This window comes from Kogia breviceps, chromosome 5, assembly GCF_026419965.1.
Source record: "Kogia breviceps isolate mKogBre1 chromosome 5, mKogBre1 haplotype 1, whole genome shotgun sequence".
Taxonomy (NCBI): domain Eukaryota; kingdom Metazoa; phylum Chordata; class Mammalia; order Artiodactyla; family Physeteridae; genus Kogia; species Kogia breviceps.
This window is the reverse complement of record NC_081314.1, coordinates 139,565,305-139,583,574: the sequence shown is the minus strand read 5'-3', so window position 1 is coordinate 139,583,574 and position 18,270 is coordinate 139,565,305. Positions and strand designations below refer to the sequence as shown.

General features: G+C 44.9%; 1 protein-coding gene across 4 annotated transcripts in view; it reads left to right on the top strand.

Annotated features, from left to right (window-relative positions):
* The window catches only part of RUNX1 (RUNX family transcription factor 1), a 93,356-nt gene extending 75,932 nt beyond the window's left edge, over positions 1-17,424 (top strand). For 2 of the 4 annotated variants that reach the window (XM_059065716.2, XM_067035060.1), the window contains 2 exons: positions 6,466-6,627; positions 12,393-17,424. In XM_059065716.2, the coding sequence (XP_058921699.2) occupies positions 6,466-6,627; positions 12,393-12,868 (638 nt within the window). In that variant the 3' untranslated portion in view covers positions 12,869-17,424. Of the gene's footprint in view, positions 1-6,465; positions 6,628-12,392 lie in introns of those variants that run through there. The other 2 variants (XR_010840849.1, XM_059065718.2) reach the window with 2 other exon arrangements.
* Positions 17,425-18,270: the final 846 nt, after the last annotated feature.

The window sequence follows — 18,270 nt, the reverse complement described above, 5'->3', positions numbered from 1 at the left end:
TTATGACTTTAAACAGTAATCTTTTGGATCAATTAAGAATAGGAAAAATAAGACTTTATTTTACCTTCATTTATTCTTTCTATTATGCTCTTCCTTTCTTTATGTAGATCCAAGCTTCTGGCGTATATTATTTGCCTTTTCCCTGAGGAACTTTTTTTAACATTTCCTGCAGGACAGGTCTGCTGGATAAATTAGCTCAGTTTTTGTTTGTCAGAGAACGGCTTTATTTCTCCTTCACCTTGGAAGAATAATTTTGCTGAATATAGAATTCTAGGTTGGTAGCTTTTTTCTTTCAACACTTTATTTACTACACGCTACTTCTGCTTGCATGGTTTCCGAAGAGAAGTCTGAAGTAATTCTTATTGTTGTTCCTGCCTGGCAAGGTATCTGCCCCACACCTTTCCTTGCTGGTTTCTTTCAAGATTTTCTCTGTCTTTAGGTTTTCTGCAGTTTCAATATGATATGCCTAGATGTAGATTATTTGGTATTTATTTTGCTTGGTGGTCCCTGAGTTTCTTGGCTCTGTGGTTTGGTGTCTGTCATTAATTTTGTCAAGTTCTCAGCTATTAATACTTCAAATATTTCTTCCACTCTGTTTTCTCCTTTTCCTTCTGATATTTCTACTACACATATATTACACTTTGGAAATTGTCCCAAAGTTCATGGATGTTCTGACTTTTTGTTTCTGTTTTTCTTTCTTTTTTCTCTTTACCTTATAGTTTGGGAAGTTTCTACTGACATATTTTCAATTTCATTGAAATTCTTTCATATTTCATTGATTCTTTCCTCACTCATGCCCATTCTGTTGATGAGCCCATCAAAGGTATTTCTAATATCTGTTACAGTGTTTTTCATTTCCAGAATTTCCTTCTGAGTCTTAAGAGTTTCTCTCTCCCTGCTTACATTACCCATCTGTTCTTCCACGCTGTTTTCTTTTTCCATTAGAGCCCTGTTTTGTTTTGTTTTGTTTTGTTGTTGTTTTTGGCTGAGTTGGGTCTTCGTTGCCGTGCACAGGCTTTCTCTAGTTGCAGAGAGCAGGGGCTACTCTTTTGTTGCGGTGCGCAGGCTTTTCACTGTGGTGGCTTCTCTTTTGCAGAGCACGGACTCTAGGTGTGCGGGCTTCAGTAGTTGTGGCACACTAGAGCCCTTAACATATTGATCAGTTAAATTCCTTGTCTGATAACTCCACAATTTCTGTCACATCTGAGTCTGGTTCTGATGCTTGTTTTCTCTCTTCAGATTTTTTTCTTGCCTTCTGTCATGCCTTATTTCTGATTTGGAAGCTGGATATGATGTCTCAGATAACAGGAACTGAAGTAAATAGGCCTCTGGTGTGATATTTTATGTTCATCTACCTAGGAGTTGGGCTGTGTTTAATGTTTGCTGTAGCTGAAGGTGCCAGAGGCTTTAAATTCCACTAATGTCCTTGTTTTTGTTTCTGTCTTTGGGCTTCCCTAGGAACCCTTCCTTAAATTGTCTGTCTTGCAGCGCCTTCAGCTGTAACCCGCTGCTATTATACTGGATCCCATGAAGAGCTGGAGGAGTCCCTAAATGAAAAACCCATGAAAGTGTCCCCACCCCACCCCCATACACACAGACAAGAATGCAGCCCTCAGGAGTTTCTTACTCTCACACTAGTCTATACTCAGCCTCCAACAATTTGTCAAAATTACCATTTAAATGTTCCTACCAGTTCATGGCTCCAGTGGCTTCTGCTCCCAGTAAGCACACCTCAGCATCGTTTTCTGTATTCACCTCTCTCAAGATTTCAGGGTGGCAGTTTGCCCTATGACCTCAATTCTCTACTAGGTCTGAGAAAAATCGTGGATTATCAGTTTTAGGGTTTTTTTCTTGTTGTAAAGATGGGAGTGATAACTTCTAAGCTCTTGACATTTCAGAGCTGAACTTGGAACCAGCAGAACATTTTGACTTGAATTATCTGATAGGGTCATTTTTTACTTTGAAGACATTTTGATATTGCTGCATCAAACATAAAAGCACTCGACTCTCTTACCTCTTATGTATGCTATGGATACCTCTGAGCTCACCACTAGCCTCAACCCCCCTTATTCCTAACTTCCCCCCCCCTTCTTTGACCTCATTTCAAATGGAAAGGAGTAGGGCTCAGGATCTCAGAGGAAGGGGGCTGTTTTATTCACTACTTGATGGATCAAAAAGCTAAAAATAACCCATCATAAAATGGCCTCAGTAGAGCAGCTACATCAAAACATTATGTACCCTGGAAAAAACAGGATGCAGACAGACTCAAACTTAAATTTTCTAATCCAGTAGTTTTTTTAACGGAAACATGAACTGGTTGAGATTGGATCCTCACCTTCTCCGTCCTCACCTCAACTCACCAGTTTTCTTGCCCATTTACCACTTAATCTCCTGAGCCCATTTCTTCTCTGGTACTGAAGACTCTGCGTGTCAGCCTTTTTTCAGTGAACAGAACAGTGTTACCTGAGTCTCCTCCTGGAGCAGGTGTGTGTGGCCTTACCAATAAATATCAGATATGTCCCTTGGCATGGATTTCTTTTCCTTTTTAATAATATAATCATAAAAATTAGCCAGACTTACTGAGCATTTAATATGGCCCAAAACAGTGATACCCACTTTATATACAGTTTATCTCACTTATCCCTATTACCCTTTGAAGTAGGAAAACTATGTGTCCGAGGAAATCAGTGACTTGCCCAAGGTCATACAGCTAGTTTATGGTGAAGGGAGAATGCAAACCGAAATCTGTTTATCACTTAAATTAGGTGCTTTCCCTTGTCTGTTCCTCTCAGAGGTGTAACATAGCATGTAATAAATACCACCAGGGTGCTTATCTCTAACTTGGGAACGTCTGTTTGCAAGTCCCGATTAGGGAGGTAATCCAGCTGTTCACGTGGATACAGCCCCCACTAGCCATAACTCCAGAAGGCAAGGACTGTAATCCACTCGCTACTGAGTTCCCAAAACAGTGGCCCTAATTAAGCAAAAAGTTCATTGGCAACATGAATGAATGAGGAAGTAAATAACTTCATGAGCCTAAGAGTGAATGAATGAAGTAACTCAGCATGATGATTAATGCAATAGGAAAAAGCCTTTCCAAGCATCATACAGTCCTGGGATCTTCACTAAGTTCCAATGGGACGGGGACCTTACTGGTCTTACTCATAAATTAGCACATGCCTGGCACACAGTAAGTTTCAATAAGCCTGTTCTTTTTGGTGGATTGACCTATCAGAGGCATTCCCTTCAAGAACAAGCAGCCCTCCTCTGAAGAATGACAGACAGTGGTTCTCTTCCTCAGCCTATGACTTTTTTCTTGATAACCCCCATCTTATCCCTGTCCTACTTCCTCTTCCCAGAATACATGTATTTACTATTACAAGCAGCATTCTGCATCTCAAACACCCACCTGATTCTTCCCTAACTCTGTTTAACATACAAGTTAAGCAGAGAAGTACTGTTTGGGACCTATCTGAATTAGGATCCTGCACTGTCACCACTGAAAGGGGCTTAGAGATCATCTCCTTTCAGAAATGAGAACAAGAAAGGGTAAGCGAGTAGCCCAGGATCACCACACATATGGGCCAGAGGCCACGTCTCCTGCCTCAGTCCAGCGCTCAGGCGGCCCACCGCACTGTCACCTCCATACTTGCCTTCGTGAGTTCACGTTGGCCCCATCGTGGCAAGAATGGTAACTCAACAGTGAACTCGGCAAACCATATTATTGGCCCTTCGTGTTTTGTTTTGGTTTTGTTTCAATGAATGATCCATGTTATAGAAGAAAACACGCGAAACTCCAACATGAGAAGCTCGCCATCACCACCTTCTGGCCCACTGCTGCCAATGAAGCCAAACACAGTTCACTGTGGTCACAGATATGAAAAATGATCAGGGGTCACTGGGTTTTTAGTGCTGTCCCCCAACCAGCACTGAAAGGCGGAGTTGTGGCGTGAAGTAAGAAGATGTTGAATTTGAAACCCTGTGTTAAAAAAAAAAATCATAGAACCTGGACTTTAATCAGAAAGATCATTTTACCAAAGCGTATTTTTAAAAGGCTGTGAAACATTATGCAACATTTGCATGGTTTAATTATGAGTTTAGAAAAGCCTAGCACAACTTTTTCACTACAGTAAAACATGACAGAGCATGAATCATGGCATAATACTTTATGCTTACTGTGGTTTTAGACATGGGGTTAGGGGTGCTGGGCTGTCTACACAACAACGCATGAATTACTGTACCGCAATTCACACCCAGGGGGCTTTACGACAATTATAAAACCTCTTCTGTTTGCTTTTTAAATGATTAAAATATTTGAATACTATATATATTCACTTTGTAAATACGTGTATCCAGGACATGTGCATGTCTTATGGAAAATATCTGAGTATATAATTTTATTTTCACTTGGAGCAAAATACTTGTAGCAGTATGGGAGTGTTAAACAATCTGCTATTGCTATTTGCTTTCAATTGCTGGAAACACTGTTAGCTGTAAGATTATGCAGGATCTCTGACTGTAGTTGAACACTTATTTTCCACTGAGTCTGGAATGGACCGGCTCTTCATTCCTTGCCATCCCCTCAATTCTCTAAAATTCAGAAGAAGATGAACACCTTTCTTTAATAGTAGATTTCATAAGATTCTACGATAAAATATTTCCCCAGGTTCTTCAAAATTAAAAAGTCAGTTATTTTAAAGAAAAGAAAGAAGTAGATCAGTATGAGGGAAACCGGGTAGAGGGCTCTTGGGAGAAGAGTAAGAAGGAAGACTTGGATCTCCAATTACTTGATTCTCTTCTCCACTGTGACAGCTTCAAAGGCATAAAAGACAAGGGACATTTTAACTGGAAGTGAAAAGCCCCAGATGGAGGAGATGTGGACAATGTATAACGAGTAGGAATAACTCACTTCTTTATGTCACGACACACAGAAAACTGACACCTGTTGTTTTCCTAAGGAACTTTGCTCTTTCTGTATTTACTCCCAGCATCAGGAACCCCTGGCTATGAAGACCCTTTGGAGTCAGTGTAGTTTGCTGTCACCTTTGTCTACAAAGAAGATGAAATACAAAGAGAAAATTAACATTTAATTCTAAGACAGAAATGTAAAGCTATCTTATGGTGAGACAGTGGTTGATTTTTAAATTTTCTTACACATTTTGCCTTAGAAGGTTTTTTTTTTTTTTTTTCCTCCTCTGCAAACAGTATGATGCTTTTGAAAACTAAGACTCCTATGAATGCTGGAGTCAAATTTACAAAATGCTTTTTACCTAAATCTCCTGCTTTTTTTTTTTTGTTAACATCTTTATTGGAGTATAACTGCTTTAGAATGGTGTGTTAGTTCCTGCTTTATAACAAAATGAATCAGCTATACATATACACATATCCTCATATCTCCTCCCTCTTGTGTCTCCTTCCCACCCTCCCTATCTCACCACTCTAGGTGGTCACAAAGCACCGAGCTGCTCTCCCTGTGCTATGCAGCTGCTTCCCACTAGCTCTCTGTTTCACATTTGGTAGCGTATATATGTCCATGCCACTCTCTCACTTTGTCCCAGCTTACCCTTCCCCCTCCCTGTGTCCTCAAGTCCATTCTCTACATCGGTGTCTTTATTCCTGTCCTGCCCCTAGGTTCTTCAGAACCATTTTTTTTTTTTTAGATTTCATGTATACGTGTTAGCATATGGTATTTGTTTTTCTCTTTCTGACTTACTTCTCTCTGTATGACAGACTCTAGGTCCATCCACCTCACTACAAACCAGGCCTCTTTTAATGGCAATCTGTAAAATACCTGCTCAACATTCTGCCCTTTAAAAGTTGCAAACTTGAGGCCTTGAGAAAAAGTGGAAGACATCTCTGTTAGCCTGTGTTGACAGAGCCAGCTCTGCGCTGCCGGGTTTGTGAACTAGTCATCGGGCCTCGTTGCCACTTTCCTAGCCAGACTTTCGTTTCAGTTATCCTTGGGAGAGGGTTCACCTGAACAGAAAACATTTAAGCGCCAGAGAATATTTTTGCCAAAGGTACCAAAAAAAGACCCAAACCCTTGCATTCTTTTGCGCTCACGGAGTAGAGAGACGGGTGATCACCTGATAATGATAACCATGATTACTGGTAAAGCTGGGCAGTCAATACGTGCAGTCAACAGTCTGAATGTTAACACTTCTACCTGGAAAGCATAATCAGCCTCTCTCATCATCAGTGTGATTAAAGAAAACCTTTGGAAGGAACAGTGAGCAGAGGAAAACCTTTAAGAATCAAACATAAATTATATTTCAGTATCGTTGTGGGGTGAAATCATCAGACGAAAGCAAATACTGGGACTTAAGGAGGCTTATTAAACGCTGGTAAACAGGCCACAAACATGTATTAGATTTCAACAACGGTAGCTGGTTTTTTATTAAAAGATTTTATTTTTCTAAATCCTGACCCACTCTACATGTAAGTGACCTCCCTGATTCTCTGCAGATACAAGGCAGATCCAGCCGTCCCCACCGTGGTCCTACGAGCAGTCCTACCAGTACCTGGGACCCATTGCCTCTCCTTCTGTCCACCCAGCAACGCCCATCTCGCCTGGACGGGCCAGCGGCATGACAACCCTCTCTGCAGAGCTGTCCAGTCGACTCTCAAGTAAGCTGCTTGAAAATACACTCTTTGAAGTCCGGCTGCCGTGGAAGGCTCTGGAGAGCAGACGGGATGCACGAAGGGGGTGGCAGTCATTTTTGATTGGCTACAGTACGGTTTAAAGACAAGGCTGTCTATCTCTAAGTCCCCCGCCCACGCGCTGATTTCCCTTGACGCTCAGAGGCAGAGATTACGTACAGATGTGAAGGTAGAAGTGGCTTGGAAGAAGTGGATTCCTTGGGCATTTGGGGTGCTCGCACTTGGCAGGCACGGGTGGCAGCTGAAGGGTCAGTGACAGAAAAGGCCAAAGCAGTCAGCTTCTGGGCCTCAGATGGCACTGGCCCGTCTTGTGGCGGCGAGCTTTCACAGGCCACGTGAGCGGCGCGCTGGGGCACACGTGGAGTGGGACGTGCATCTACCCCAGCGGGACGCTCCCAAGGAAGAGCTGCTCCTATCAGGTTTGAGGGACAGACTGGAAAGCTCAGGTGTCGGGGTTGGCATGATTGTTGTTAATACGTGCTCAGTAAACCTAGTCATTGAACCTATGAGACCTTTGGGCTTGGCACTCACCTTTGCTTGTGGGCGGGGAAATCAGAGTTACAGGGAAAAATTCCCTTGTTGAAAGCAAAAAGACGCGACTCCGTTTGGGGCTTTGAAATCGGAGCTGGACCAGGCTGCGAAAACACTTCAGAGGACTTCGGCAGTAGGAAGCCTAAGAACACACTTCTGTGGAAGGGCGGCTGTTCTTGCTTTTCAGCTCCTGGCATCAGATTATAGCAGATTAGGGGCAGGCAAAGGGGCAAAGGCATTGCGTCTGCCATTTTACGTGTGGTGTAACGTTGTGTTTTGTGGGCGATTGTGGTTATTTGAGATTTCCCCGAATGCTTCAGCTGCTTCTCAGAGCGTCACAGAACCCCTCTCAGCTTCTCGACAGCAGCGGTGCTGACACCTGCGGCCAGATAACCGCTCCCTGTCGGGGGGCAGTCCTGTGCCCTGCAGGGCCTTCACCAGTGTCCCTGGCCTCTAGGTGCCAGCAGCACCCCCAGGCGTGGCAACCCCCCCAAACCACCAGATGTTGCCAAACGCCCTGAGGGCCACACTGCCCCCCACTTCAGAACTGTCTTCTTGGGCGAGGTAGTGGGACAGGAAAGCCAACTTAGTTGCCCAGTTTGCACATTATTTTCAGCCACTGTTGCCAAGAATTTCAGGGCACCTGCTGGGCTAAGGAGTTAAGGGACTAGTGCAGGAATTATGAAGTCCATTCAGCTTGTTGTTGTTGTAGAAGCTCTGTCCCCTCAGTACCGGTCTGCTTCCAAAGGCACTTGTCATCTTTCATCGTTTCTTCTTCTTGTTGGCACTGCTCTGCCCACTGGCTGTGGTCTACAACTGAAGCACTTACTGTTTTCCTTGGAAATGTCCCTGCTGTGGGTCTGTCCCTTGGGATTTATTTCATGAGTCTTTTGACTTGGTCAGCACCCAAGATCATCGGCACCTGACAGTCCAAGAACCCTAGGGGCCAGCTGTTCTGGCTGACCAGTTCAGATGGAAGGGTGACCTTTTTTTTATAGGAATGAGTAACGTGTGCCCTCCCAAATCCCATCTCACAGTTACACTTCTGAATAGCCTGGACTTCAGTTAGCCAAGGAGCAATGGAAGGGCATTTTATGGCATGAGGGTATGAAGGAGATAAAACCCACATCCCATTTCGGTACCCAAGCATGACCCTGCAATGTCTTGGAGGGTGGACCCAGGAGAATTCCAGAGGAGCTCTCACCAGTGGCAGAGCACGGCATGGGAGACTGCTCTCCACCTTGGCGGGTCTCCCTCTGAGAAATCGAGCCTGGAGCCCAGGCCTGAAAAGTGTTGTCATCTACCTGTGGGCGGGGGGGGGGGGGGGTGGGGGGGGGTGGGATACTTAAAAGAAAAGTGGCTGCTCTGAGAGCCTGCTTTCCTTGAATCCCGCCCCCCCAGCTCAGCTCTGTGCTCTGGCCCTCTCCCCACCCCCAGCGCCACCTGGGCTGCCTTTGGCCGGAGAGACCTGTGCTCCGTGTCTGCCTCTTACCTTTGCAGACAGACTCCACACCTTGTCTGAAAAGAGTTGTCATCTGGAGGTTTTCTTTTCTTTTTTTAAAATAATGTTTAGCTGCCAACCTGGGCGACAGACAGCATGCATTAATCTGAGTCATGCAAGATCCTTTTAAGGCAGCCATTATCTGCTTGGGCTGTTTAATCCTTCGGGGGCAGTGGAAGGGGCCCAGAGTAGGGCTGCTTTCATCCACAGCAGGCTGCAGAATGAAGACTTGAGCCGTCATATGGCAAATATTTAGCTCCATCGGTGGGGAAACATTTCCAACCAAAATACCTGTACCGCCGAATCCCCAGATTTCCTACTCTTTAAAAGCTCCCTGTGAATATCAGATCAGGGGTCCCCACCTCTGCCCACACTGCTACCCAATACGGGGGCACCAGCCCAGCCAAAAGGACAAAGGAGCTAAGGCCGGGTGGGTGAACTGTGCGTCGCTGGTGGGGCTTGCTTGGTAGGGGGTGTCAGACTGGACATAAAAATGAAAACAAATATTTCAATAGGTCACTTGAATCTGAGCCCACCTAGCGGGCCGAAGTTGTTTTGTTATCACAATGTGTATGTAAAGGACAATTTGGCCAAATGGATGGCCTTTTGTAGTGTGACACTGGTACTGTGTGGACAGAAGAAGAATCACAGGCAACATCTAAGATCTTCCAGATATTCTGCCCACAAGTGAAAGAACTATTTTCCCCTGACAGCTGAGACCATAACATCATTCCATTACTTACGTCCGTGACAAATCACGGGCTCACTTGGGATTCCAGTAACTTGCTGTCATCACCAGGTTACCACACAGCAGTTGGAACAGACTGACAGAGCATGTCCAGACACCGTCCTGAAACAGGGTGACCTTTCATTCATTTTCCAGTGGATTCACCTTTTTGTCTCATGGCAAATGAAGCAAGAGGAATGATGGGTGGAGTCACTTATTTGTGTCCAGAGTGTTGCATCAGATGACAACAGATTGACTGGATTTGCCTAATGCTTCTCCCTGGACTATAGAAATCCGACTGGAAACACGGAGTAAAGCTTCCTGTTAACTCTCAAGTATGTCACAGCTCTCTGTGTGAACACAAACAAGTGACACGGGGCTTGCTCACAGGAGGCCCCAGCGGGCAGGGACAAAGCCTGTGGAATGAGGTGCGGCCTGGCTTCGGGACGAGCTAGAGAGTGTCCGTGGAAGGGCAGCCCTAGAGCCACTGTCGGTTTACAACCGTTTCCCTGCCCACACGTCTGACTCGCTTTGAAAAGGTTAACAGGAGTGTTTGTTTCCAAGTCAGACTCCTGGTTTCCTCATCAGTGGAGAGATTTGCTGCAGACTTCGGTTGTTTCTATAATTACCTCTGATGAGGAGTATATCCCCTCATCAGAGGCACCCCAAATTTACAGGAGTTCACTTGGAGGGAGGGAGGGAGAGAGGGAGAGGGAGAGGGAGAAGGAGGGAGGGAGGGAGAGAGAGAGAGAGAGAGAGAGCAAGAACGAGAACAGTAGCTCTCCCTGAGAGAGAGAGAGAGAGAGAGAGAGAGAGAGCAAGAACGAGAACAGTAGCTCTCCCTGATAGAGAGAGAGAGAGAGAGAGAGAGAGCAAGAACGAGAACATTAGCTCTCCCTGAGAGAGCGAGAGAGAGAGCAAGAACATTAGCTCTCCCTGCTGGAATAACAGGCTTGAAATATGAGCAAGCTGATCAACAGCCGATGCTGTCCAAAAACAGATTAACCCACCCGATGGCTTTCCTTTCATAGCAAGCTTTGGGCTCAGTGGGCCTAAACACAAAAGGACACAGGCCACATGCCATCTTGAGCTTGGAGTTATTTTGTATGTTGATTCGAGAACTGATAAATTTTAAAACATTCACTTCTTGCCTCTGCTCTGTTTTGTTGCTGTCTTTTGGGTTTGCTGACGTAAAGACTACAGTCCTGGCCTGGTCATTTAATGAATAATTCTGAGGAACAGAAACTACCCCAGGACACCATCCTACATGCACAGTGGTGGTTCTCCGCGGGGGCGGGTTGACTTTTGCCCCCCTCACCCCTACCCCCAGGACATTCGGAAGGTCGGGAGACATTGTTGGCTGTCACAGTAGGGGGAGTGGGGTCACTACTGACATCTGCTGGGCAGAGGCCAAGGATGCTGCCAAACATCCGTCCCAGGCCCACATCACCCCAACACAGCTGGCCCCAAAGGTCAGTAATGCCACTGTTGGGAAACTCTGATCTGCAGGACACAGGAAACCCATCCTAGCACCCAAACCCCGGAGTAGTTCCCAAGGGCAGCCTGTGGTTAAGGAAAACGCAAAAAGATGCCACAAAGGACAGCCAAAGCCAGTCCGCGAAGTGGTAAATGCATCATCTTAACCAAATAAGTTTTATAGACAAAGCTTTGCCATTTCTGGTAGAATTTCAACATGTACAAACACGGAGCAGATAAGTCAAGGTCCTGCAGCCACTCCTCTTAACAAACCGGTGATGCATCTTAGAGAAAAGCACGTGAAACCGACGCTGTACTGTTTCTAAAACTGTGGAACTAGTCTGAAGGTAGATGTGGGAGAGAAAGAGGGATGTGACGGTTCACGGACACCCGCTCCCAATCACTACTATGGCGCATGCGTCAGCTTCAACCATCGGAAACGGCCAATTTTTAACTATTCCGGGCCTACCGAAACAGCAGTTTCCTAGGATTCAACCTAAATATTATCTATAACGTATTAAAATGTTATTACATATTAATATTGTTACGACAATACCGTATTATGTATATATATTCTATTAATATTAATCTATCAATGCATCCATTATATTAGTAGTTCTAGTGTTACATTGTTTTGTTATATATTGTTATGTTAATATCACCGATTAAATGTATATTACTATTGATATATTAATATATTGATTATATAGAGAGGTGGCAAACTCTTTTCTGCAAAGGGCCAGATTCTAAATATTTTAGACTTTCTGAGCCCTAGAGGCTGGCCCACCAGTCTCTGCCACGACCACTCAACTCTGCAGCGGTGATTTAAAAGCTGCCATAGATAATACATAAAAGAATGAGTCAGGGGCTTCCCTGGTGGCGCAGTGGTTGAGAATCCGCCTGCCAATGCAGGAGACACGGGTTCGTACCCTGGTCCGGGAGGATCCCACATGCCGCGGAGCAACTAAGCCCGTGAGCCATGGCCGCTGAGCCTGTGCGTCCGGAGCCTGTGCTCCGCAACGGGAGAGGCCACAACAGTGAGAGGCCCGAATACCGCAAAAAAAAAAAAAAAAAAAAAAAAAAGAGTCAGGCTCCTTCCAATTGAACTTCATGTATGAACACTGAAATTTAAATTCCATATCATTTTCACGTCAGGACATCATCTTTTGATTTTTTCTCTTTTTCAACCATTTAGAAAAGTAAAACTCATTGTTAGCCTGCGGGCTTACAAAAACTGGTTGCTGGTGGATCTGGCAGGTGGGTTTGCCAACCCCGGAGTTCAGAAATATGTTTATATTAATTAAGCACGCTATATTAAGCAAGTATTATATACCATACCGTATTACGTTGCATGACATCTTACATGACCATCATCATCGTATCAGCTGTCCGGGCAGCTGCATTCTGGGTAATCCTCCCGCGGGCGGGCTGACGGGGGGAAGGGGCGTGGCCTCCTTGAACCCCCGTCTCACGATATTTTTCTCGCCCGCTCCGCAGCCGCGTCCGACCTGACGGCCTTCGGCGACCCGCGTCAGTTTTCCGCGCTGCCCTCCATCTCCGATCCCCGCATGCACTACCCCGGCGCCTTCACCTACTCCCCGACGCCCGTCACATCGGGCATCGGCATCGGCATGTCGGCCATGAGCTCGGCCACGCGCTACCACACGTACCTGCCGCCGCCCTACCCCGGCTCGTCGCAGGCGCAGGGCGGCCCGTTCCAGGCCAGCTCGCCGTCCTACCACCTGTACTACGGCGCGTCAGCCGGCTCCTACCAGTTCTCCATGGTGGGCGGCGAGCGGTCGCCGCCGCGCATTCTGCCGCCCTGCACCAACGCCTCCACCGGCTCGGCGCTGCTCAACCCCAGCCTCCCGAACCAGAGCGACGTGGTGGAGGCCGAGGGCAGCCACAGCAACTCCCCAACCAACATGGCGCCCGCCGCGCGCCTCGAGGAGGCCGTGTGGCGACCCTACTGAGGCTGCGCACGCGCTCTCCGTGCGGCCGGGCGTCGTCCCGGAAGCGCCTCTTCGGGCTCCGGCCTCGTGTGCTCGGGAAACCCGCGTGGGCCCGGACGCCGGTCTAGGGGAGCGCGCCGCTGCCGACTGCCGCTGCCGACTGCCGTGGTGATCTCGCTCCGGGCGGGGCCTCGGGGCGCCTGTGCTTCTCAAGTCCGTGCAGTTCGCAATTGCCGTTGGCCCATCTCAGATTTTTCTAACCTGATGCAACTTGAGGCTGTCCGCTTCACCACCCCGTGGACACGCTGTAAGGCAAACAGAAAGATTCCCAGAGGGAAACTGTGAATGCTTCTGATTTAGCAATGCTGTGAATAAAAGAAAGATTTTATACCCTTGACTTCACTTTTTAACCAAGTTGTTTATTCCAAAGAGTATGGAATTCGGGTTTTGGGGGGCTTTTTTTTTGGGGGGGGGGAGATGCAACTCATTCTGTTTGGCATCTAATTCATATTTTTAATTTTCTTTTGCAGCACCTTATAAATTGCAAAATGCGTATTTGCATTTGGGGTGGTTTTTATTTTTATATATACATAAATTTGAGCTTGCTTCTTTCTTGCTTTGACAAATGAAAGAAATATTCCTTTTTCTGTAAGTTTTATTTAACTTTTTCTTTTGGACTTTTTTTGTAGTTGTTTTTTGAGAAACGGCTACAGCTTTGGGTCATTTTCAACTACTGTATTCCCACAAGGAATCCCTAGATATTTATGTATCTTGATGTTTAGACACTTACTTAATGTGTTGATACTTTTTTATTATTTAAATGTACTTATATTAAGAAGAGAAATATCAAGTACTACAGTTTTTGTTTTTGATAGTAGCCAAAGTTAATTGTATCACATTGAAGAAAGTTGGAAAAAAAGGATGGGTAATGTGATCACTTGGTTATCTAAATATTGTTTACATTCAACTCCCTTTAATGTTAATCAAACGAGTTGGTAGCTCACACAGCAATGTTTTTAGTAGGCTTTTTAGATACTGAGGGTCACTCCAAAGATCTAAAGTATGGAATTTTCTGCCAAGCTCAACAAAGGGTCTCATATCTGACTCCCTCCCTTCAAACGGAGAAGGTCAAATCTGGTTCCAGAGGGTTCACGCGGCTGCCATGATTGCACCTCTGGAGAGGATTTATCTTCTGCCTAGGGGTTTTCTCCCTCCATGGCCTCCTGTTAATGTCAGACATGCTTTGTAACAGAATGAATCCGAAGTACGCTGTGTGGAGGAGCGGTCTCCACATGGAAACCGAGTGGATGAATTCAGGGGTTCCTTAACTGCTTGATTCTGGAGATCAAGAAAGGAGATCATCTGAATCTAGAGTTCAGATTTTTTTTAGCTCCAAGAAAATATTCCTCTTTGATACAGTACCTGTTCATTGATGCACAACGAAAACTTGTGGCTGTCCTCCAAGGCTGGGAGTGGAAGGGACGAGACCGGATGCCTTTGACAGCTGAAGGTCTCCAGCTCAGTTTTCATAGGGTGGGCCCAGAAGCAGGCCTGAACAAGCCAAATCCCCTCCGTGTGCCTCAGTGGAGTCTCGTGGGAGAGCCTTGTCCCACCTGTGCAGGACCCTGTCCCATGCTGCTCATTGATCACCCATCTTTGTGTTGCTCTCACTAGGCTGAGACCCTACCCTGTAGGGTGTGTGCACTTTTACCCGTGCATCAGCATGACAGGAAAGATTCGTGTCACTGCTGCCCGTGGCTACAGTCCAAACATACCCAATGTCACTGTAAATTTTATGGCACTATTTTTATTGGAGGATTTGGTCAGAATGCAGTTGTTGTACAACTCATAAATACTAACTGCTGATTTTGACATATGTGTGCTCAAAAATGATCTGGTTGTTATTTAATGTACCTCTTAAATTAGTTGAAACGATTTCAGGTCAACTCTGAAGAGTATTTGAAAGCAGGACTTCAGAACAGTGTTCGATTTTTATTTTATAAATTTAAGGATTCAAATTAGAAAGATCTTTGGCTGCAGGCAGCAAAACAGCTGGTCTTATTTAAAACAACTTGTTTTTGAGTTTTCTTATATATATATATTGATTATTTGTTATACTCAGATGCAGTAGCACTTTGGTAAGAATAAAAGAGTAAAGCAGTTTGTGTTGTCAGTCAGGTCGTTCTTATCTAGAAAAGAGCTAAAGCAGATCTTGGAGAAACTCAGAATATATTTATTTTCATTTTAGGCGTAATTCCCCCTCCACGACACATATTCATGTTTTATTCTATGTTACAGTTTTACAGCAAAATGACCCTTAAATGTCAGTAAATTTGAAACTTTTTATTTCTGAAAAGGACCATTAGCCCATTTGCCCCAAATTCAACTTTCTTTTCATGATCAGCCTTCTTTTCATGATCAACGTGCTTTGCAGCACGTTGCCTTATCTGACCTGACAAAATGTTGGTTAAAAAAATGAAGGAAAAAAAATGTGTATTTTTCAGTTCAGTTCTGGTACCTGAAGATATTCCAACTCAAAATCAGCCCAATGCCCTACAAGGGAAATCAGATAATCTCTCACATTGAATCTTCACTCTCAAAGCCATGTGTGAGGAGAGCTTGTCCCTTTGTCGTGGACCCACAGGTTTGGCCATTCAGAGTTTCACAGACCCTTACCAGCATGTATAGTATTTAATCTTTCCAGGAAAAAAAAAAGAAAAAGTCAAACCTTAGTTGTTTTGGAGATAGGTCTCAGACTTAATGCATTTTTTCCCCCTGAGGAATTCCATTCTATTGCCTTCAGGTTAAATTAAGGTGGTCCTTTCATCAAGTAGATCCTTAAGCCAATTAAGTAATAACTGGATGTATCTGGGAGCACTGGTCCAGGAGAAGAAAGATTAAATAGCCATCTTTACTGCTCGTTCATGCCCTTATTTATAATTTCAACATAGACGCATATTTCAGTTCTTTTTGTTTTTCTCACTATCTAAAAATACTTCTATTTTTCTCCCTCTCTGCCCCCCGCAATTATCTCCCTCTTTGTCTCTCCCCGTTCCTCCTCCAAATCCCACCTTTTCTTTTCCCTCCTCCGTTCTGCAGCTTTGTATAAGGAGATAGCACGCACACCCATCCCAACACCAAACACGGTTCCTCCCTTTACGTAAAGGAATATAGTGAGTCAGCCCTTCTCCTGCGTATGGGTTTCTTCCAGCAGAACGGGGACAATGCCAACCATTTTGGATCTGCTTGCCGTCCAAGCGCAGCAATAGAAGCCTTCCTGGCTTCCTGGGCACATTACCATCAGTGACTTAACAGACAGCCTTTCTGCTGCCTAGGGTTTCTGTGCAGATAAACAGAAATGCTCTGATTAGAAAGGAAATGAATGGTTTCACTCAAATGTCCTGCAATTTAGGACTGCAGATTTCTGTCTTGAAATACCTGTTTCCTTGGGACATTCCGTCCTGGTAATTTTTGGTTTTGGTGTTTTTTGTTTTCTGGGGGATGACATGTTTGGGGTCTTTTATACATGAAAAGTTGGTTTAACAATGATATCAGAAAATGTTTTTTACATCTGAATGAAATGCCTTTTTGTTTACCTGCAGTATACAGTCTTTGGGGACTTTTTGTTTGTCTGTTTGTTTGGAGTTTTCCCCTCCCTTTAGCCAGATCAGTATTGATGAGGCTGATCATTTGGCATTTTTTTTTTCCTTCCAGAAGAGTTGCATCAACCAATTTAATTGTATTTATGTATGTAAATAGATTTTAAGCTTCATTATAAAATATTGTTAATACCTGTAATAATTTTTTTCAATTTTTGTGTGTGTTTCTAAAGACATTTTCTTATGTTTGCTAAATACTGTAGACAAAAAAACCCGCTTCTTTCTACTTTATTTTAGACTTAAAAACGAGCTACTTTTCATTCACTTTTGTAAAGAGCTAATAGCATGGTTCTAAATTTTTTTTTAAGAAGTTCACTTTTTGTTCTGGGGAAATGAATGTGCAAAAAAAAAAAAAAAAAAAAAAACCTGTTGGTTATTTGTGCTATTCTGGATGTATAAAAATCAATGGAAAAAAATAAACTTCCAAATTGAAATGACAGTATAATACATCTATTGAAAAAGTAACGATGGAAAATGCACACTATTTGACTAGGCTCCACCTCGAGTCTCTTTGTGTAGCAGTTACTGCATCTGTTCCCAAAGCATCCTGGAAATGTGTGTGTGGTTTCTTTCTCCCCCGTACTAACCTAGTGAACATTTTCTGCAAGGGAACTGCCGATCTTGAGTCTTAGAGCAGATACGTTGTGAGAGGACACCCCAGAAGCCCCTCTCCAAGGTGTTTCTAGATAGCGCAGGAGAGCAGACACCCGACTGCGTGATTCCCATCAGGCCCGCAGTCACAGTGGCTGCCCCCTCTCGCCAGGAGCATCCACCGGGCCCAGCCTGTGCAGGGCAGCTGGACTGCTGCTGCCCAGGAAGCATTGGGCCTTACTTTCTTTGTACCACAGTTTCTTCTGTAAATCCAGTATTATAACTAGTGAATGGCAAATAAACGGTTTGGCAACTACGTACACCATATCACATTGGTTTTGTCTTTCTCTGAGATGGAGGGCTGGGAAGCCAACTGAAGCCCCCTTCAGCACACGGGAAACCGCCTTCAACGGGCAGTTTATAGTCTGCAAGCTGAGGTCTGTGCCTCTACCCCCCAGGGCCTCCTGCTCCCGACAGCACCACGGCCCAGGTACAGCCCAGGCTCCCGTGCTGCTGTGGGTAGGAAGGAACACCGAAACATGCATAAATGGCATAAATGCCTGTCTTACAAAAGAAAGGAATTAAGTGGGAATTTCCAACACAAGGTGGAAAGGGTCTATGTTCAACCTGAGGCCGGACACCCTTACCTGCCTCCATTTCTGTAGATTTCAGGAGTCAGCCCCGCTGCCTGTGATGGAGAGTTGTTTATAAGGGCTTCCCTCACCACCAGCCCTGTGCAAAGGAGTATTAGTATTTCCATCTCAAGGCTGTGTGCTCCAGGGTACCTCCCAGCCAAGGACCGGGCTAAAGCCACTTCTTACCATTGCCACCTCGTGGTCTTAAGTGACCGACGGGATGGCCACGCAGAATGTCAGGAACCAAAGCAAGTGAGGTCAAAAGAAATCACGGGGGACTTCCCTGGCGGTCCAGTGGTTAAGACTTCTCCTTCCAATGCAGGGGGTGCGGGTTCAGTGCCTGGTCAGGGAGCTAAGATCCCACATGCCTTGTGGACAAAAAACCAAAACGTAAAACAGAAGCAATATTGTAACAAATTCAATAAAGACTTTAAAAATGGTCCACATCAAAAAAAAAAAAAAAACCCGAACTTAAAAAAAAGAAATCACAGACGTAGGAGTTAATGGCTCATGAGCAGGGGCAGGAAATGGGTGGAAG